The sequence below is a fragment of the Hippoglossus stenolepis genome, chromosome 18 (assembly GCF_022539355.2).
Source record: "Hippoglossus stenolepis isolate QCI-W04-F060 chromosome 18, HSTE1.2, whole genome shotgun sequence".
Taxonomy (NCBI): Eukaryota; Metazoa; Chordata; class Actinopteri; order Pleuronectiformes; family Pleuronectidae; genus Hippoglossus; species Hippoglossus stenolepis.
Genome location: NC_061500.1, coordinates 16,049,759 through 16,069,991, shown reverse-complemented (window position 1 = coordinate 16,069,991; position 20,233 = coordinate 16,049,759). Strand labels below are relative to the sequence as shown.

At 41.0% G+C, this 20,233-nt stretch overlaps 2 protein-coding genes across 7 annotated transcripts; one reads left to right on the top strand and one right to left on the bottom strand.

Annotated features, from left to right (window-relative positions):
* The first annotated feature begins 421 nt into the window (after nt 1-421).
* On the top strand, nt 422-11,565 carry srek1 (splicing regulatory glutamine/lysine-rich protein 1). Of its 4 annotated transcripts, XR_004698838.2 has the most exons (12): nt 426-701; nt 856-989; nt 3,085-3,218; nt 3,308-3,457; nt 4,062-4,240; nt 4,973-5,103; nt 5,178-5,280; nt 5,376-5,480; nt 6,136-6,207; nt 6,401-6,515; nt 9,344-9,546; nt 9,718-11,565. XR_004698838.2 is itself a non-coding variant. In XM_035183888.2 (11 exons), the coding sequence occupies exons 1-11, from the start codon at nt 574-576 to the stop codon at nt 9,485-9,487; spliced, it is 1,392 nt and encodes a 463-aa protein (XP_035039779.1). In that variant the 5' UTR covers nt 422-573; the 3' UTR covers nt 9,488-11,565. The 4 variants fall into 4 exon arrangements, 3 of the variants coding, with proteins under 3 accessions (XP_035039779.1, XP_035039778.1, XP_035039781.1); XM_035183888.2 differs by having other exon boundaries at nt 422-701; nt 5,181-5,280; nt 9,344-11,565; XM_035183887.2 differs by having other exon boundaries at nt 427-701; nt 9,344-11,565.
* LOC118125384 (interleukin-31 receptor subunit alpha) lies at nt 11,326-19,258 on the bottom strand. Of its 3 annotated transcripts, none has more exons than XM_035183885.2 (16): nt 18,730-19,258; nt 18,565-18,573; nt 18,318-18,386; nt 18,093-18,210; nt 17,809-17,963; nt 17,565-17,701; nt 15,977-16,118; nt 15,692-15,780; nt 15,159-15,366; nt 14,844-15,032; nt 13,857-13,988; nt 13,292-13,450; nt 12,647-12,790; nt 12,433-12,520; nt 12,246-12,318; nt 11,326-12,148 (listed from the first exon to the last, which is right to left on the bottom strand). In XM_035183885.2, the coding sequence occupies exons 1-16, from the start codon at nt 18,803-18,805 to the stop codon at nt 11,777-11,779; spliced, it is 2,160 nt and encodes a 719-aa protein (XP_035039776.1). In that variant the 5' UTR covers nt 18,806-19,258; the 3' UTR covers nt 11,326-11,776. The 3 variants fall into 3 exon arrangements, with proteins under 3 accessions (XP_035039776.1, XP_035039777.1, XP_035039775.1); XM_035183886.2 differs by having other exon boundaries at nt 17,640-17,701; nt 18,565-18,612; nt 18,730-19,256; XM_035183884.1 differs by having other exon boundaries at nt 14,844-15,029; nt 18,565-18,612; nt 18,730-19,252.
* Between the last annotated feature and the right edge of the window lie 975 nt (nt 19,259-20,233).

Below are 20,233 nucleotides of genomic sequence, written 5' to 3'. Positions count from 1 at the left end.
TTTTATTTGTCATGTGAAGTTCACACAGGGTCAACATTAAATTAAAGGTGTTGGACGAGTAGAAACAGATCAGCTCAGCAGTGCAATCATTTAATTCAAATAAAAGGTAGAAAGAGCTTAATATAAAAACTCATCTACAAATACAAGACTGCAGATGGAGTCACACTTCAACACTAAATAACGACACTTCAAACTTTAATAAAGCTTTATTTGACTGAGTTAGACAGTTTGGGATTGTTCCACATTTAAAGCCTCAGAAATATTGGCTGATCCGACCAATCACAAGGAAATAAATCATTGATGACCCAATAGGATCATTTCTCGTCATTTATAAACTCCAACCAACAAGAATATATCGTTTTTAAACGGCAGATTTCGACTGTTGGCGTGCTTCCACTGTAGCTGTGCGCGCTCCCGCCAGGTGCATGCGGCTCTCGGCGGGCAGACGGATCTCTCCGCCACACCGTCCGCCCGGATGAGCCGTGTAACTCAGCTCTGAGCGGCGGTGAGAAACAAACATTAAACCAAACACCACCGGGACCGATTTGCCAACGTGTCCGTCAACTGTGCACAATGAGCGGGATCCCGGGCACCGCTGTGGTCCAGGTCACCAACCTGTCCTCCTCCGTGAGCAGCGAGCAGATGCGCACTCTGTTCGGTTTCCTGGGAGACATCGAGGAGCTGCGGCTCTACCCGCCCGAGTAAGCACCACCTCTCCCCGGGCACGCGCCCACAAGCAACGCCGCGGATCTGCGGCCTCCCCGCGGTCCACGCGAGACAACCGCAATAAAGCGTCATCCCACCCACTGTACAACTAACCCGTCCTCCATCTTTATGCACTTGTGTCCTCCACAGCAACGCACCGCTGTCTTTCTCGTCCAAAGTGTGTTACATAAAGTACCGGGAGCCCTCCAGTGTTGGTGTGGCGCAGCATCTCACCAACACTGTGTTTGTTGACAGAGCTCTCATAGTGGTGCCATGTGCGGAAGGTGAGTGCAGCTCACACACACACACACACACAAACAAACACACACACGACATGTGGACCTTCCTCTCCCCACCCCACCCCACCCCCTTCTATTCAGTCGTTTGGTGGTTTTGGTTGTTTTCTTCTGTTTTTTTTACTCCCATGGGAAATTGGCACGACTTCCAAATGGCTAGTATTTCTGTTTCAGCCATTGTTTTTTGTTTTGTTTTTGACACAGGACACGGGTTGTATCCGCTCACTTAGCCACCAGCTAATGTTCTCACAGAGTAGGGTTGTGTATGGGGACACACGGTGGTTTGTACAGACAACACGAGCCATGTTGAATGTTTTCCAGCTGCAGGACACTTCACTATCCAGGCTAACGTCACTGTAAAGACCTGCTAGCTCATGTTACACAGGAAACTGCTATTTGTGTTACTTAATTTATGGGAATATACCATAACAACACAGCTAATGTAACCCCCCCCTTATCCCAGTTTTCATTTGCGGTGCTCCTTTTCTTTCAATGTCTCCCCTTTGGTGCCACTGTTGTTCTCCTGTGTTCAGTGAAACAATGATAATCACCTCTAACCTGATGCTTTTTGTCCACGTGACTTGGTGCTGGATGGCTACTGAGTTTATTAATTTGGTTTTGTATGTTTTTTCTGTGTGATTATGTGTGCATATCAGATGACTAGACTGGCCCAGCTGTTACACTACACTAGCCTGAGTCAGGCATTGTTTTCCAAGCCACTATCCCCGATCGGGCCAACGCAGCCTTCAAGGGGGAATGTGACCCGGAGAATAGCCCGCTGAGCCTTCCAAGATGGACACCTTGTCTCTTTTATTTAATTTTTCTTTTCTTTTTTTGGTTTGTTTCCTTTCATACTTTCCCATGTTGTCCACTCTCTACTGTCTCTATCTAGAAACTACAGTATTGCTTAACTCTAGCGTTGTGTTTATATTTGTTATTTTGGTTTGTTGTTTTGATTATTGTCCAACCCCCACCCCCCTCTCTCTTTCCGCTACAGCTGCAGCTTGTGTGTGATTGAATTCTGTCCAGGTTGCTACGGCATACCGGTGGGATGTGTGTCACACATGACATGGGACATGCTAGGAGGATCACTAACCCTTTACTCTCCCACTCCTGTTGCTGTAGTGAGGGGGCTAGACAATAACAAAGTGAGACCCAGTAACTAAGAACCTCACCAAATTTCAAGATAGAATCTTGTATTTTCTATTTGCTTTTGGAATAATTTTCCCTCACAGTTACCACACCACAGCTCTTATTTCAATGTTTGGTGTTTAATAACACAAATTGTCCATTTAACCTATTTTCTCGTGACACATGCATTCATGTTTTGCGTCGTTACCTATTAAGACAATTTTTCAGCACCAGAAGTGTTAGAAAACTTGAATTGTCATTCATCCACAGTGCCTCAAGCTATTGTGATGTAAATTTGTAGTTGCTATTCCTCTTATTTTTGAATTTTGCCCTCTACTCTAACAGAAAAGGATGAGCAAAATTCCTAAATTCATTGTTTTTATAGCCAAGTCTTGGTTAACATTTCCTACAGTTTTTAAAATTGTTGTTCTTTTCTGTATCTGATGTCCTGTGTGCTATTAGTGATGCAGCCATTGGGGTTGTCTTGTGTTGCACACCTTTCCAACACTTCGAAATGATCTCCCCCCTACGGAAAAGCGCCCATGCTTGATATCGTATGGTTCATGACCAATATGTTTCCAGTACAGGTGACCCATGCATCAAAGTGTTGACTCATTCTTTGCATTGTGGTTTTCTTTATTTTATTTTTATTTTTTGATCTATGAAAAGAGACCAAGGACAAAATCAGTGTTCTTTTGTTTTTGGGTGAAAAGTTAAGATTTTTGCACTTGAAAATAATAGTTCAGATTGACTGGAAAGAATAATCTGATACAAGCAAAGTAAGGAAGCCCTGTCACCAGTATACCATGAGTAGACAGTAGCACACTTGTAGGTTGTATGGGGAAGTGTATGCTCTCTTTCTCTCTAGAATACAGTGGGCTAATTGTGCAGACATAGAGGAAACAGAAAATTCCCTCTATTGCCTTCACTAATATCTGCTTCTGTCCTGCAGGAAAAATCCCAGAAGAGGCCAAGGCCTTGTCACTTCTGGCACCTGCCGCTCCAGCACCAAGTCTGATTCCTGGAGGGGGTCTGATTCCTGGAGGGGGACTGCTCCCGATTCCTAGTCCAGCTCCGATCCAGAACGTGAGTCCGCCTCTTGTGGGGTACTTCCTGTGTTGTCTTGTATAATTTTGTGTCATGTAAGTAAAACCTGTGTGTTTCTACACCTTCAGCTGAGCCTTCCGTTAGTGAACCGGATACCAGCAGCCAGTGTTGACTCCACAGCTTCAGCGCTCTCCCAGCCCCCCCTCATGGGAAATGTGGATCCCTCAAAAGTTGATGAGATCAGGCGGACCGTCTACGTCGGCAACTTAAACTCACAGGTAAACGTAATGTTGAATTTGTGTCAGATAGAGGCTTTTAAATCAATGTCACGATTGTTTCAAACTTTTACCTCGATTGCAATTATTGAACGATTATCAAGCCTGCTCGTCTGTCGCTGCTCACACAAACATTTATGTAGTTATTAATCAATGGTGTCGGATCATGAATCCGGATGGTTCCAGACACTCTAACCCTGATGTCATGGCTGTGCAGGTCACGTCGCGTGGACTGCGTGCGCACACAATGTTGGACTTTTTTTTCAATGTGTTTATATATACGTGTCTCATAAACCTTGGAGCGAATCAAACAAACACAATGTACACTTCTTGTCCTGTACATGTCCTCATAACTTCTGATTAGTGTTTGTGTTTATTGTTGACATGTAAAGTGAGCGCAGGTCAGTGGGGGAGTGAGGAGGGAGGACATGCAGCAATTTGCTACAATTTCATAATGAACCAATAGTTTTGGTTAGTCCAAGAGCTGGAGAAGTTATACCTGGAAACAATCAGCAGCTCCAATCTGGTTCAGACAGAAAATGAAACCTTTACGTTCTGCACCAGTAAACGTTATGCTGTTAAATTTTGATCATGGTTCTTTCTTCAGACCACGACTGCAGACCAGCTGTTGGAATTCTTCAAGCAGGTGGGAGAAGTAAAGTTTGTGCGGATGGCAGGAGATGAGACACAGCCGACGCGTTTCGCCTTTGTCGAGTTCGTGGAGCAGGACTCGGTTGCCAGAGCCCTGACCTTCAACGGAGTCATGTTTGGGGACAGACCCCTGAAGTATGTATTTTACTGTTAAATGATAATTTTACAAGGAAGCCCTGCATCACGTTAACACTCACCCACAATTATTTGATGTCATGATTAACCATTAAGACTTGAGTTACTGAATAAAAAACACCTAAAACCTAGGGCTTTCTGGAGATCATGATAGAGCTGCCAACATCTACAAAAACTAGATTTTCTTAGACTCTGAAGCAGATAGAAACATGAATTAAAAAAACATTTGATTGCTCAAATATTATGCTTTAATTGTCAATCATTGCCTTTTCTCCAAACTTAAAAAAAACAGCAACAACAAAGCAGGCAAACTCGCTGAATTTAATCATTAAAAAAAGTGCACACGTCTTAGGGCCTAGTTACACAAATGTACCAGTGGCTAATCCTCTCCTGCCGTTAAATTCCTGTGCAAGCGAGGAGGTGAATATATAACATTTGCTTCCTGTGGAGAAGCAAATCACAGCATGGCTTCAAGTGGAGTTCAACTTGTGTGAACTTTGACCCACGATATTCGCCTCACCTTCGTGTATGTGTGGCCGTTTTTGCACCCGGTCATAAAAGTATATACTTGCATATGTTGCATCAGGCCTAAATAGTGATAATAATAAACTTCATTCATGTAGCACTTTTTAAAACAAAGTTACAAAGTCCTATACTAGAATAAATGGGTTATGTAATCTTGAACTACCCTTCACGGCTTTGTGACAGTTGATATCGTTTTATGTCTTTCAGGGTTAACCATTCCAATAATGCCATAGTGAAACCCCCAGAGATGACGCCACAGGCTGCAGCCAAGGAGTTAGAGAGTGTGATGAAGAGGGTGAGGGAGGCCCAGTCGACCATTGCTGCTGCCATAGAACCAGGTACAACGAGTTTTAGTCGTAAAACAACAAGGTTGTGTTGCAAACCGATGCTGACTCTTCTGCTCTTCCTCTAGCAGACACAGAGACGCGATCCCCCAGTCGGTCTAGAAGGTCACGCCTGTCACGCTCCCGTTCACACTCAAGAACGCGCAGGAAAAAGTCCCAATCGAAACACAGGTGTCCATTTAACGTCCAGTGTTTCTTTAGATGTTACTCTCTTTATTCTGTGATCATATGATGATGCCATTTCTGATTTTCTCCTGTCGGAGTAGACCGTCACAGAGGTCGGGGCCAGGGATTCAGCCCCACAGTTCACGAAACAGTCACAAGAGGCGTTCTCGCTCCAGAGACAGGAGGCACAGTCGGAGTCGCTCCAGGTATGTTTAGAACAAACAACATAAATGGTTCTACTCTCCAAAGGATCTGGTTTACTTAGAGGTTATCTCCAAGTCCAATCTGGACCTGCACAGATCCATTAACATGCGACCCGTGACCCAATGTGCACCCGTGATTAAATACACATGGTACATGCAAAATCAGTTTTGTTCTTGTCCATCGCAGCACATGTGCTCCTGCATGCATTTTTTCAGCGGCGATGTTAACGGTCTGTATTTGTATTTATATGCTCTTTTCTAGTCTTGATGACCACTCAAAGAGCTTTACAGTACAGTTTTTTAAGCTTGTGGCTATAAAAGCTCTTCGCCCTTTTTACAAGACGCGAACCCACCTATTCCCTGTTTTCTATTTCTGTCTTTGTGATTAATTCTGATGTGCTGGTTGTTTGCGAGGAAGGGAAGTGGTCAAAGGTGGTTTCATAGGCTTTTATAATATAATAGACCCTGGAGGCTGGCTAGGTTTCATAAATGCTGATTTACATGTTAAAAATACTGCCCTATCGTTTTAATACCTAGTTTGTGTTTATTTCATTTTTACCCTTGAATTTATATATATATATTTTTTACTCTGTATCATTTTTTTTTTTGTGTTACCCATCTGTGCTGTGCTCTAATCCAGTTAATGCGTTGTTGTCAGGGGCCACCAGAGGAGGAGTAAGGATCGATCCAGGAGTCCTCGGAGGAAAGTCAGATCACCATCAACAAAAAGGTAAATCCATCAGAGCTCGCTCTGCTGAACTTTAAAAAAGTGACCTTTTTAAAGGTCCTAGGTTTGTCCTGAATAATTTCTGTGCTTCTAGGTGGATTCATCAGCATGTGTCCACAATATACATCAGCTGTTTGTTGTCTGCAAGGTTGTGACTGGTATTTTATTGTTGCTCTGTGTACTCGTTGTCTTTCAGAAGTAAGAAAGACAAGAAGAGGGAGCGCAGCAGGGACAGAAAGGAACTTTCCACGTCCAGGAAGAGGAGCCGCAAAGATGACGACAGGATAAAAAACAAGGCCAAGCCGGCAAAGGTAATAAAGGTTTACGATTTGGGAAAACTAACACTGCCCCATGCTCATACATGCTGATAAAGTATCTGCTGATCAGTCTCTCGTCGTCGAATTGGCAAATAAAGCTGTCTCACTACTGACAATTTAATGAACCAAGCCGAGCCTCACTAAAACAGGCCTGAGGAGATAAATGAGGTGTCTGCAGTGTCGTAAAAAGCAGATGAGTGGAAGGAGCTCCCTCCAGAATTTTCTTCCCTTCTTACAGAAGAAAGAAGTCATTAATAATGACTTTGTTTTCCTTCGTCAGTGAACTGATCTTTATGGCCAGCAGATGTGCTTAATAAAAAAACATCTGCCAGCAAATGGAGATGCATTTTGTGAGCAGTTTACCTTAATTGTCATCTTTGTGAATCATCAATAAAGTATTAAACTTTTTCTTACAGAACAATTAAATTTAATAAGGTGTTTGAACAATGAAATAAATACAAGTAGTTTCACAATTGCAGCTCCTGCTCCTCTGTTGTTGTTTAAGAACTGGTAAAACAATATGTGACACAATCACGTTTTATCCTGTGAGACTTAAAGGTGAAGACAAAAATTAGATGAAATCCAACACATATTAAGTGAGTGTTATTTTCATGTCATAAAAAGGCTGTAGAATACAAATGTGTCGCTAAAACAGGAAGTCAAATGGAGTGAGCTGTTTTGGTCTCACTCGTGTTTTTGAATATTAGCATGCAGTTTATACAGAACTGTGTCATGGGTAAATCATGTGCAGGTAATTAATTCTTCGTCTTCGCTCAAATAATATTGAGGTAATCGATTTTAAAAATGTCAAAGGAAGAACGGGATATGGTAGAAACAAAATGAAGATTTTAAATTGAAGAGCTGCAGCCACAGACGCTCAATATTCAATTCTGAAGAACTGGAAACTTCCAGCTCTTAAAGGTAACCAACATATTTTACTGGATGATTCTTTTATGATAAAACTGTTGGATGATGATGGGAATATAAAAACAACAGTTGACTTTACTGGACAGGGGGACAAAGGAGTGTTTAAACCGTTGGTGCCTGCTAAAGGGAACCCTGTACTGTCTGCCTGAGGAGAGGAGCTGAAGAAAACACATTAAGTATCTAATAAAATAAGAGAAAACTTGCAATTTGAAGTAACTACTAAATTTAATTCAGAGTTAATACATTAAACATTCAAAGATGTTTTACTTTTTAAAAATGATTTATGAAGCAAATAGTAAAGCATCAAATGTAATCATGTAACCCATCCCTAGAATGTCCAGAGTTTTATACCAATAATACTGTGATGCAGACTCCCACTGTGCAGTCATACAACTACATTTCTTAGTAACAACCCTTACTTCATTTCCTAGTGTGTCTCTTGACCTTCAGCCCTCAGACCAAATAAGGACATGTTCCATTTATAACAGGTTTCAGTCGGTAATATGCAGCTCATCATCATTATGCAGCGTTGACGTGTGAAGAAAGTGACGCAAGTCTCTGTGATGAATATTAATCACCATGCTGTTATGAAAGTGGTCAAACAGCAAGCAAATCTTGAACCTTTTGAAAATCTTACTAAATACAAAATCAAACACACAGGCTGGTAGAGGAGAATCTGGAGTCACTGACACACAGATCAGATATTCAGCCCCCCCCCGCCGCAATAACCTTGATCATCAGGTGGAGTTTTTCACTGCTCCTTTGTCAAACCACCTCAAACACTGACCTACTTTTGAAAGGTGAGTGCTGTCATACAAAGTGTCTTGTTTTAGACCCCTTGCACTTCATCTTTTCAGTTGATATTTCAAACACTTAATCGACACATGAACAATTAGTTCTGATCAGAAACCACAGCAAGCTTGCACACCGCTTGTTATCGGCGTTTCACTCCAGAACACTCGACCCCCGCGTGGCATTCTAATCAGCTGCTACAGCTCAAGATCCCCTTTGAATGCCACTGTTACTCTTGCACAGTGAACAAACCACCCAGGGTTTCCACAACATATATTTATAGATGGTGTCAACACACCACTGCATGAGGGCAGACGTACATTATAGGTCTGGTCGCCTTTTACCGTGCCGAAGTATCCTGTCTTAAGTGTCCTCCCCCTCAACTCCCCCGCTCACTTGTACAGTGCTTGAGGTTGACTTTGTGTTCGTTTGATTCGCTCTAGAGTTTATGAGGCACGTATTTAAACACATTGAAAAAACAGCCCAATGCAAGTAGTTCACCTGACGTACGCAGCCCAGGACATCAGGGTTAAAGTGACAGGAAGGATCAGGATTCATGATCTGAAGAGCGACAGAGACGAGCGGCAGACACACACACACACACACACACACACACACACACACACACCCCATTAACTCATGAGTTTATTATAAAACAGGCTCTTCGTGTGAGTGATTAAAAAAGAGCAGAGGAACAGAAACACTTAAGCCCATTGTGTTTATTAAGGTACCTCTATTATCACCAGAGCAGGTAGAAGAATGCAGAGGGAGTTCCCAAAAACAATCGCAGGATGTTTCATTTTAATTGCATCATAACTGCTTTATTAGTGGCTTTTTGTGTTTCTGTTCGAACTCTCAGGGCAAACGACGTATGACAAAGGAAAATCACACAGCTGGCCAGATAGTCAGTCGGCTGGTTCTTCCCCTTCCACTGTTTTAAATCTTCCTCACAAAATATATGTAACTGATACGAGACATTTTGCTTCTCTTAATAAAAATCACCGCTGAAAATGTGTTTCTCATCTCAAGTATTTTTCTGAACTTATTTTTCTTGGCTGATCGGGTTTGATTGTTACTCATTCCAATGGATTTTGTCATTTCAGGTGGAAATCAACTACAAGAGAGAAGAAAAGGACGAGTACGACAGTGAGAGAGACGACTCACCCAGCGAGGATGTGACACTATCGCCCTACGTCCTGCACAACGGCAGCTGCAAGACTCACAACGACGTGGACAGCACCAAGTGACTGTTACAGCATTACTGAAGCCAATCATGTTGCATCAAGTGATGTCATCAACACCCACTGTGTGTATACATACAGAAACACTGGATAACCACTTACATGAGCGTGTGTGTGTGTGTGTACGTGTGTGTGGAATTGAACTGGATTGCATGATATTGTACATATTCTGCAGTGTCCTCCACCAGTTTGTTCACTGCTTGAAGAACTCAAGCATTTTTATTGTTTCTATGTAGATAGGAAAGCTCGAGGCACCTGCACCTGCACCAGCAGATTAGAGACGGGCCTGAACCAGCTCATCGTCGCAATCTGTAACCACAGACTTCTTAATGTCTCCCACACACGACTTCCAGAGCTTTCTCAGAAGAGTCATTTTGAAGAAAGTCATGATGGAACCGAGCAGCAGTCCCACAGGAAGGACAGAGTTCGTACTTTTTGTAAATGGCTGCATTTGCTGTTGTAGGTTTTTTCCCCTGTCGAATTGTAGGTTCCTTATATGGTCTTTCATAGATCACTGTTTTCAAAGAGTGACGCTGCCCAGTCACATGAGTTATTGGAAAATAATAATGCTAATTATTATAAAATCCAGGACGTACCAGTTAAGATAAGGTTATTTTACCAATTTAACCAGTTCCTTTATTAGCCACCTGAATCTTTTTAAATAAAATAACTCTTCCTCTCATTTGTCATTTGTTTTGACGGTGAGGTACAATTAAGTTTCCCTCTGTCTGTTCGAGGCCTCAAGTGTAGTTCTTATTCTGCTGCTGCGGATTTATGAAAGTGACGCAACTTCCCATTTTCTGAGTGAGACAAACATGTTCCTTGATCACAGAATATAAGTAACTGTAAGAACATGGAAACATTGATGGTGTAATAACTTGTGTTGCTGCTGAAGTGCTCACTTCCCTTCTGTTTAATGACTTTGTGAAAGAGTCCTTTATTCCCTCCATCATCCGCCAACTCGTGCGTCCTCTACGACTAAGTGTTGATTTTACGACTTGAAGTGCTATAATTATGAGAACGCAGAGTGAACTGTTTCTGTGAACCGGTCTGGAATGGTAAAAGATCCATTTTTCATTTGGTCAAAACATGAATGTGTTGCTTTATTTCCTGTTTTCATGCGTGATCATGTTATTGCTTTTTTACTATTTCTCATTACTAGTAGTTGCAACAAGATCCCATCATCCCATGTCTTTTTTCTGTTGTGATGGTGCGAGAGATAAAAAGTTACTGTTTTATAGTTACAATTCAGGCCTGTACTGTAAAAGGATGTTGTGCAGAATGTGCGTTGGCTCCAGGAAGACGTCGCTAATGCTGAATTCACTCACGAGACGCGTCACAGCTCAACATAACGCTCACAAGCACAGAAGGGTCAAAAAGTGCCTCGAACATAGATTGTACAGAATATTCTACTAAACTATGGAGACTTATTGACAGATGCAACCTGAATTTATTGTTCTGGATGTTAAATAGCTGAAGTGAGATGTTATATATGAAAGTATTGTCTGTAGTATTTAATAGCAGAAGAACCTGAAGCTATGGTGGTTTTTATTTCAATTTTGTTCGTCGTCATGTTGGTGTTAACAAAGCCAGTATTTAATAATGTGTCAAAAAAAAGTCTCTGTGAACTGGCCCCACATCGAGAAGAGTTTCTACATAAGCTTGTCATACTATGAAAGTACTTTTAAAAGGAGACTTAAATACTTTTTGAACGTCTTTGCCAAATTCTCCGTCTTTCCTGCTTTTACAAATCCACCCCCCTCTGCTTTTCTTGTTTATAAACGAGGCTTCAGTTTGAATTGGTGAACGTGATGAAGTTAAGTAAAGAGCATTTCCAACAAAACTGACAGTATGTGAAGAGGTTTATTTTTTTATATCTGTGTATCCACCACATAGAGCATATACTGTAGAAACATGACTTTCTCCTGCCGGACTGGACTGGACTGGACTGGGCGCTCGATGTACAGATTTGGTGACACTGTTTTTTTGAAGAGCTTGAATGTATCTGATCGTCCTCAGTTTGAAACTAACAATATATTCATTCTGTTTCCAACACAACACTCAATAAAGAGACTTTTCATTCAGATGTTCTTCACAATGAGCTTGTTTTTTGAATCCTTATTTACTCAAGTTACTCTTAACTGTCCCTTTAGCAGTTGGCACTAAATGCACTTGGTAGTTTGGCTGTCGATTATCTACAACTCATTGAATCCAAGCTGTAGACCTGCGACTACCAGCAAACAGTATGGCCCCCCCGTCATTGTCCAACTCTGGACTGTTACTTGACTCTGACATTCATTGACCATAGAAAACCGTGTCCATCTCCTCGTCGTCCTGCATTGAACTGAACATGGCTGGGTTCGCCGGGCTGCCCTGAGGCATCTGCTGCTGAAACAGCTCCATTGTTGTGTAGTCACTTGAAAAGGCACAAGGGGAACTGTGGAAGTTGTCTGTAGTGCGGAGGGGTTCGATTTCTCCAGCTGCATGCTCTTCGGCGTCTCTTTGGATCCAGGTCATTTCTGGTGAGTGTCCCTCCTCTTCGGAGTCTTGCAGGAGCACTAACACTGATGCTAATGTGTTGGGAGGGACCACAGCTTCTTTCTCTACTATCTGAAGACTGTCTGTGGACTCTTCTACGTTCAGGTGTTTGATGGACTCTAGGAGTTCCTGAGTGAAATAAAAAACAGAATCCACCAGTAAACAATCCTTAATAAACTGGTGTATAACTGGTGATACATTTTCTAGTAATAGCACAGAGGCTTACCAGTTTTGCTATTTTCTGCATTACGTTGCTGTTCAGAGGGTTCGGTATGCTGGGCCACAGGATGACTTTGGCTCTAGATGAAGTAGATATGGTAGGTAGAGAGGCACAGAGTAGTTTCAAAGTAGATTTGTACGTGCCAATGTAAAGAATTTCTGAGTTTGTGCAGATTTTGAGATGTTCAATGTACCTCTTTATCATTATTGATGCAAAAAACAGCACAGTGACCACAACAGCAATGGGAATGATATAACCATTTAGATAATAATGAAAATATCCTGTGGAAAGAAAAACATGGCGGAAGTTACACGATTAGTAAAGACGTGTCTTTGGAATGTGATGCAAATCGGAAAAAATCGGAAATTTGATTTAAAAAGGTTGAAAAGTTGTAGGATTGATTTGACCTTTATCGCTGGTTGTAAAGATGACCGCTGTGCTTCGTACTCCTGCTCCTGCCTGGGTGAAACCTGAAATCTGCACCTGGCACGCTGTGCCTCCTTCCAGATGCCCCAGTTCATAGGTGTCCAACTGTGGATCCACTTGGATATCTGCAAAGAGGGACAGTTTTTAATATGTTGATAATGTATTTTGATCTTGGTCTAGTTTCTCTTTAAGTATATCAACATCATGCCTCAGCACCAATGGCAGCCAGTGGCCAGAGGCATGTTTTCGGATTGTCCAGTTTTCCTGTTCCTGTGAACACGATATCTCGAGAACGCCTCGAGGGAATTTCTTCAAATTTGGCTCAAATATTCAATAAGACTCACTGATTGATTGGTTCGATTTTGGTCATTAAAGATCAAGATCACGGTGGCTTGCCTCCTGAACATGTGGTATCTCAAGTCTGCCTTTAAGGAGTTTCTTCAAATTTTGATCAGTTGTCACTTGGACTCAAAGATGAAGTGATTAGATTTCAGTGGTCAAAGGTCAGAGTGTATGTAGACTGAGACAGCACTGAAATCATGTGTTTAGAGGCTTGTGTTACTGGAAGCAATCCATACATTGTACATTTATATTATTTGGGTTAGTTTGAGGTGTATGTGACTCACTTCTCTCCGTACTCGTCCCCCGGTGGTGGTACTCAGTGTAGTGGATCATGTAACCCAGCAGGAAGCCTTGGATGTCGTCCTCCGGGATGGACGACCACTGCAGCACCACTGAATTCCACGTTATGTTGCTGATGCTGATGTTGGGAGCGCTGACTGGAGCTTTGCAGCCACAATGTCAACAACAGTCAGACTCTTTTGTTATGGACTGGATCAGAAGAAACTCACAGCATTGGCCTATTAGATATGACCTTAGTTTGGGGCATTGCTCTGGGGAAGAAAATATCTCAACAACAATTGCTGAATTGTCACAATAATCTTGTACAGACATTCATTGTCCCCAGTGAATGGAGCCGTATGACTTACTGTGGTGCCACCAACAGTATACTTTGGCAATCCCCTCACTTTTCATTGCCATCATCCAGGTAAAAAAGAACAATGACAATTTGTCTCTGGGGGGGTCTCTCTTGTTCCTTATGATGAACATTACAGTCTTTGATGGTATGGCGATGGACTTTATACAGTTAAACACAGAGAGAGTGTAAAGAGAAGAGAGACTGTGTCTTACATCCTTGGATGGAGTAGAACTGTGTTGTCCCATAGGTGCTCTCACTCCTGTTGATGTACTTGATGTTGCAAGTGTCCTTGTTTGGTCGTGTGTGCAGAGTGAGGCTGTATCTCTTGAAAGGCTTCAGGGGCTCTGCGTATTTAAATGAAGCAAATGAATGAGCTCAGAGAAATACAAAATAAATACATTGAATCACATAAGAAAATCAGCTCTGTCTCATGTTATATTATATATTTTATCATATGATATGTTCCTCTCCGTTTGTTTGTCTGTTAGTTTGCAGGATTACACAAAATCTACAGGACAGATTACCACCAAACTTGATGGAAGGATTTGGAATGGGTCAGGGAAGAACCCATTGAATTTTGCTGTGGATGAAGTTTTTTCCCCCCCACTTTCTTTAACATTGTGAGATGTGAGGGTGTTTTTAAAAATAGTTTTTGATTTCTCAGAGAGTTGTATGTGAATCTAATTTGGAGCTTGGTATCAATGAGTGTGTGCAATTTAGTGGGGATCCAACTAAAAATCTGCATCTAGTGGATTTAAATGTGGCTTCATTGGGGGTGCAGGCCTTTTCAGTCGGTACATCGTGATGGATTTGGATAGAAACCTGTAACTACCTGAGAAATGTAATAGAGCAAATCACATGTTTATACAGACTGTATCTGGCAAGCATTCACTGACAATGGATGACAACTGACAACATCCACTCCTGAAATCCAGTAGCTAAAGTGTTTGAAAAAAGACAAGAGAGATTAAAAGCCAGAGGCAATGAAATTAACCAAAGTCATCTTGTCATCTAATCCTGTGGGGTTCAGGATGTGAACCCTCGTCTATACAAAAATATTTCACCTCCTTCATTTGAAAAAAGAAAACACCACTGAACATAATCAATCCTGCAACCACGTTTTTTGTTCAATACCTGGTAATACAAATGAGTCACATGCAAATCAGGGCTGACCAAAACATGTCCATATATGTACAGACCTTGTAAAGGAGATAAGGTCCTCCAGTTGTGTGCCTTCTGATAAAAGGACATGGCCGCTGCTTTATGTCTCTTTCTCATCCACTCCACAGAGAAGCACACGTAGGTTTTGATGAGATCGTCTTTCCAGTAAACAGTAAAAGATGTGTTGCTGTGGACGGTCACGTTCAGCTTCCCCTCTACAATACCTGCTGATGCAAACGTTTAATCGTTTTCAATCTAATCTTATAGTCACAGGCCGTGTGTGTTGATGGTGGCGACATTTGATTGAATTTCTTTTGAAAAGGCCGAGCTGTTCTGAAAGTGAGTATACTCACTGTGCACGTCCTCTCGCTGTGGTATCGTGTGGCTCACTGCTGGGGAGATGCTGGCGTTGTTCACAGCACTGATGTTGAGATGATAAGAGGAGAAGGAGAGAATCAGTCTGATCTCAGGCCGAGTCGTGCTCATCCGCTCAAACGGAGCCTCTCCTGACGCTTTAGCAATGGTCACATAGTAGCCGTCATACGACTCTGTGGCAGGAAACTAACAAACAGGCTCCTTTTGTTATCAAGCTCACATCAGTAATGTGCACACACGTAAATGCATTGTATTCACTTGAGAGGAAAGAAAACTCTGCCATGATTTTCTTAATTTAAAAGATAATTTTCTGTTTTCATGAAGAAAAACTTTGATTGTTTGTCTGAATCAAAAGAAATACAAAATATTATTATCATATTAAATTATCATTATCATGAATTCAGATTTTTTTCCTTCTCAGGTGAATGCAATACCACTATTCGGTGGATATATTTCCCTTTATATTTGTGAATGTTGGAAAATGAAGGGAGATATTTATTTGAAAAATTACCTTCCAGTGCAGAGAGAACAGCCTGCTGCCTTTTTTCTCTGCGATGTCACTGTCTTCAAGGTTGACGATGACAGGCTGTGCTGTCAGCTCTGAAAGAGGATGTTTAGTTATCACAAAATAAGGAACAATAGTTCAGATGTTTGTCTACAGTGGAGTCAAAACTATTTAAAAACAAAATTCTGTCGTCAACTGCTTCTTATTTAGTTATCATGATTTATTACAACTAACAGAATGGACAGAAATCATTTCTTTTAGGTTGAAATAATAAAGTTGAAACAAACTGACCTGATGGGACAGTGTAGGTCTCACTCCATGGGCACTGGGAGCATTGAGCAGTAGTGACACATTGTATTTGTACAGTGTAGAACAGAGAAGAGTTTAGATTCTCCACTGTGCATCTCGTTCCGTTTTGGGATTGAACCGGTGGCTGTGAACAACATAGAAATCAACCAATGACAGAAGAATCCACTTTCTTTTTCTAAGGACCAAATATTTCATTCTTAGTCATTGTTGTAACCCTAAACTGATTTCCTCAAATTACCCTGATCGGAGTTTGCCTGGTTCACATGGCATAAGTGCAAGGCTGGCTTCACAAGATGGGGCTGTGCTCACAAGGGTCCTCCCCTTGGTGGCAAGGGTACAAACCCTGGAGGCCTACTCAGCCGTTACAGCCTTTCTAGCCAGAGAGCATGTATTACCATCTTTACAGAGCACCCCATGCAGAGCCGGTCTTTTCAAAGGAGACATGCTCATATTCATGTTCATGATTTTAATTTGTGTTATTGCTTGTAAGGGTTTGCCTGCTTAAATGTTCAACTGTCTAAAATGCTTGGTTTTAGTTCCTGTCTCTCTAAGGCCCCCTGCCCAATAATACTCAGTCTGCTCTGAAGGGGAAACTTTTTCAGATCCGGCTTTGCTAAGTAAAGGGGTCTGCAACCTTCTCTTTAAATCCAGGAGCCACCATCTGTGACATTTTGTCCCATTTTGTCCCACATTGTCAGCTTTACACGACATGAAGTCATGGTCCCCACAAGATGTATCCAAATTAATTTCCTGCAGCGCTTCCAGCAGGTCAAAATTTCACTGATCCTGGTGAATATCTTTTGAAGGTTTTGTTTGGACAATCATGCTTCGTAATGATTTACCCTAAAGATTTTTGATATGTCATCCTCATGGTTTAATGAGGGTAAAAAGTCTATTGGATGCACTACCATGAAATTTGACATCAGGATGATGACAACTTGACAATCGACACGCTAAATTGTTTGTGTGTCAAGCAATTAAAAGATAAAAGAAAGACAAAATAAAGGTTCAGTGTGTAGAATTTAGTGACATCTAGTGGTGAAGTTGCATGTTGCAGCTGAATAGCTCTCACCTCACCCCACTTCAAACATGAAGGAGAACCTGTGGAAACCTTCAGTTGTTATAAAAACTCAAAAGGTGTTTAGTTTGTCCAGTTTGGACGACTGTAAAAAACATGGTGGCCTCCGTAGAGAGGACCCGCTCCACTAAATATAAACTATTTAAATATAGGGCCCACTCTAGGGTAAAGAAAACAACAATTCATACAATTGAGATTAAACACACTAGAGAAAAACATCACTAGGATTATTTTATATTTAGTTTCGGCCAATAGATCCCTTTCACCTAAATCTTACACACTGGACCTTTAAAAAAATGAAATCTTAAAATGAGATTAAATTCCTTTGTAATTTATTAAATATTTATAAGGTGCACAGTACTGGAAGGCAACATCCCCCTGTGGGTGTCAACAGTTACACAGTCCAGCAGTTAATCCACATAAAGTTACAAGTTAACTTCTATTTCTTCTGCACAATGAAGTATTTTGTGTTAACAGGTTTTGAATACTGACCTCGATCCATAACCGGCTTACCAGCATCTTATACCTCACAGAGTAATTATTTACGGCATCCTTTTGCCAGCTCACATTCACATGTAGATTTCCCAGCCGGCGGCGGAAGGACACATTAGATGGAGGATCACATCTCACTGAAATACAAAAAAATCATCTGTGTTAAGATCTGTTAAAGAGTTATAAAAAATATATATATATATACGTATATATAAATAAAAAGCAATGTGATCATGGGACTCACACAGGCTACTCGGTGAACCGCTGAAAACTGCCTTTGTGCATTTCTCTGACTCTCCATTTTCAAAAACGACGACAGTCAGGTTGAGTTTTCCAAATACCATGATGATTTTAGAGGATTTGGGGGTTTTGTTGTGTATTTTGCAATAGTTTACACTTCTAGGAGGAGAAATAGTTAGAAATGAAATGATTGTCTTTAAAGAATCATTACAAATGTGTTCAATATTTATTTATTTAATAGTTATCTCTAGTATTTATGAGCTGGAAAAGAGAAAATATAAAACTTACTGCTGTATCTGTACGAGTGTGTATATCTTCTCTGATGTGTGGTTTCCAGGTTTCCACACACACTCTTTCTTACCACGATTCGTATATCTACCAAAACAATCTAAATCATGGACTCCATCTGAAAGAGAAGCAGCAAAACAGTAATAATTAAGATAAAACCTTTTGTCCTTAAAAATGTCTAATGTTTATTGCAGCTGATGACTCAACCTGAGATGGATCAGATACCTGGGTGAAGCCGACAGTGCTGATATTTGGAAGTTAAATTCGTTGACCCGCACATCACTGGAACTTGGTCTGAAAATGGTGTGAAACTAGATCAGTAATCTCAGACAATGTTGTGTCATTTTTACAAGAATTTGTTATCTCACAAACACAGAAAATAGTGTGATTCCTTTGAGAAAATGATATTTGCGTAGCTGACTGATATCATTACTGATGATAGAGGCAAAATGTTGTGATAAAAAAAACTAACCTTCAGATGCTTGAACATGAGAGGAGAGAAAATAAGCAAGAATCAGACCTAGAGGGTGAACAACAATGGACAGTAGATTTAACCTGTTAATTGGCAGAAATGTATTAATTACAAAAAAGAAAGAAAGAAAATGCAAAATCCCGAGTTATGTAACAGCTTACTTACCAAGGATGAAAAGATGTGGATGACACGAAGAACATCTTGATTCTAAAAAATCGAACTGAAATCCACGAGCGAACATGTTTCACAGGACCGACTGAATGCCTAAAACCAAGAGAGAGCGTGTGAGACGGTCTCATACCCACAACGTGCTGCCACACGTACTCTTGATGCCCACAGACGAGTGTGAGCGAGGAGGAAATGTTTTTAAGGAGTTGTACGCTCAGTGTAGAGGGGCGGGGGCGAGTTTTCACAAGGTTCACATAGGAGTGACTTTACTGTAGGTTCCTTGGAGTTTGCACTTCTTCTTTCCACAAATAGAGCTGCTAAGTGTACGAGGCGTGAGCATTTCACACCACAAATTCACTCTGGCATGTTAGACGTGTTGTATAAACCAGGGGAAATGACTGTCAAGTATCTTGTTTCAATGGATTATTTCCTCTGAGGTTCCCTGTGACTCAAAACGTTTTCAAGCTTTTTTTGCTTTCAAAGAACTAAACTGAGTGACAAATTGCACAACTCTCACTGACAGGCATGATTGGCAAATGTTTCACATTGAATCAGGGGAGGAGTCGTTTTTTTTCAGAGAACAGATTTGCCTTTTCTTCAGTTCCTGTAGCTGATTTCTTCTCATCAAGATCCATGAAAGATTCCCTGGAAATCATTAAAAAATGTAATGGGTTCTTTCCTGACCCATATCACATCCTTCCCATCCAAGTTTCATGGTGACCCGTCCGGCAGCTTTTGCATAATCCTGCTAACTGACAAACTAACTAGCAAACAAATGGACAGGGGTGAAAACATAACCTCCTCGGTGGAGACAAAAACTCTTCTTGTGTTTGGTTTTGATAAAAATCAGTGTGGAATAAACATTTATACTCATCTTAAATACACTACAGAACATTTTACCAGCATCTATGAAAATGCATATATGCCAGACATTTTTTAGTGGATGAGTAGTTAAAATAAATTATTTTCCATACAAACCAGGTAAGAAAAAATCTGATTTCTGTGTATGAATCATCCATCAGGTGAGACTGACACATAACATGTGTGAAATAGTCACTGTGTGCAATCTGGGGAGGTGAGTTCCTTCAATGAGACATGAATTCACAGAAAGATGCATGTTTCCAAAAGTGAGCAGAGCCTCAACAGTCTGTTTACTCCTTGAGATGTTCCCTGACTGTACCTGGTTTCATAAAGCATGAATCAGGCTGAAAATGATTAGTGATTACATCCGCTTCACAGAAACATTTGATTTGTTTCTTTTTACGACTTCTTGGATGTTTGACCTTCATTGTGCAGACTGATCTGGATTTCCTGACATCAGACCTAGTTTGAAAGATAATCATGTGCATATTCTGGTGGATCGTGTGTGCAGCAATGAAACTGTTGAAGTGACAAATATTTGCATTTGTAACTCATTTATTGATTCTGTATTTTTCAGTGGTGCAGCAGGATTATATAAAATGTAAATAACTTTAGACTGAATAATTGTACTTTTCAAGGG

What these genes read in the sequence shown, in the direction of transcription:
- srek1 (XM_035183887.2), top strand. Translation starts at nt 574, where the DNA reads ATGAGCGGGATCCCGGGCACCGCTGTGGTCCAGGTCACCAACCTGTCC. An exon ending in CTGCGGCTCTACCCGCCCGA is followed by an intron (nt 702 to 855) that starts GTAAGCACCACC and finishes TGTCCTCCACAG; the next exon opens with CAACGCACCGCTGTCTTTCT. An exon ending in ACAAGGCCAAGCCGGCAAAG is followed by an intron (nt 6,516 to 9,343) that starts GTAATAAAGGTT and finishes TTGTCATTTCAG; the next exon opens with GTGGAAATCAACTACAAGAG.
- LOC118125384 (XM_035183884.1), bottom strand. Translation starts at nt 18,805, where the DNA reads ATGTTCGCTCGTGGATTTCAGTTCGATTTTTTAGAATCAAGATGTTCT. An exon ending in GACCTACACTGTCCCATCAG is followed by an intron (nt 15,781 to 15,976) that starts GTCAGTTTGTTT and finishes ATCCTCTTTCAG; the next exon opens with AGCTGACAGCACAGCCTGTC. An exon ending in TGTTCTCTCTGCACTGGAAG is followed by an intron (nt 15,367 to 15,691) that starts GTAATTTTTCAA and finishes CCTGTTTGTTAG; the next exon opens with TTTCCTGCCACAGAGTCGTA.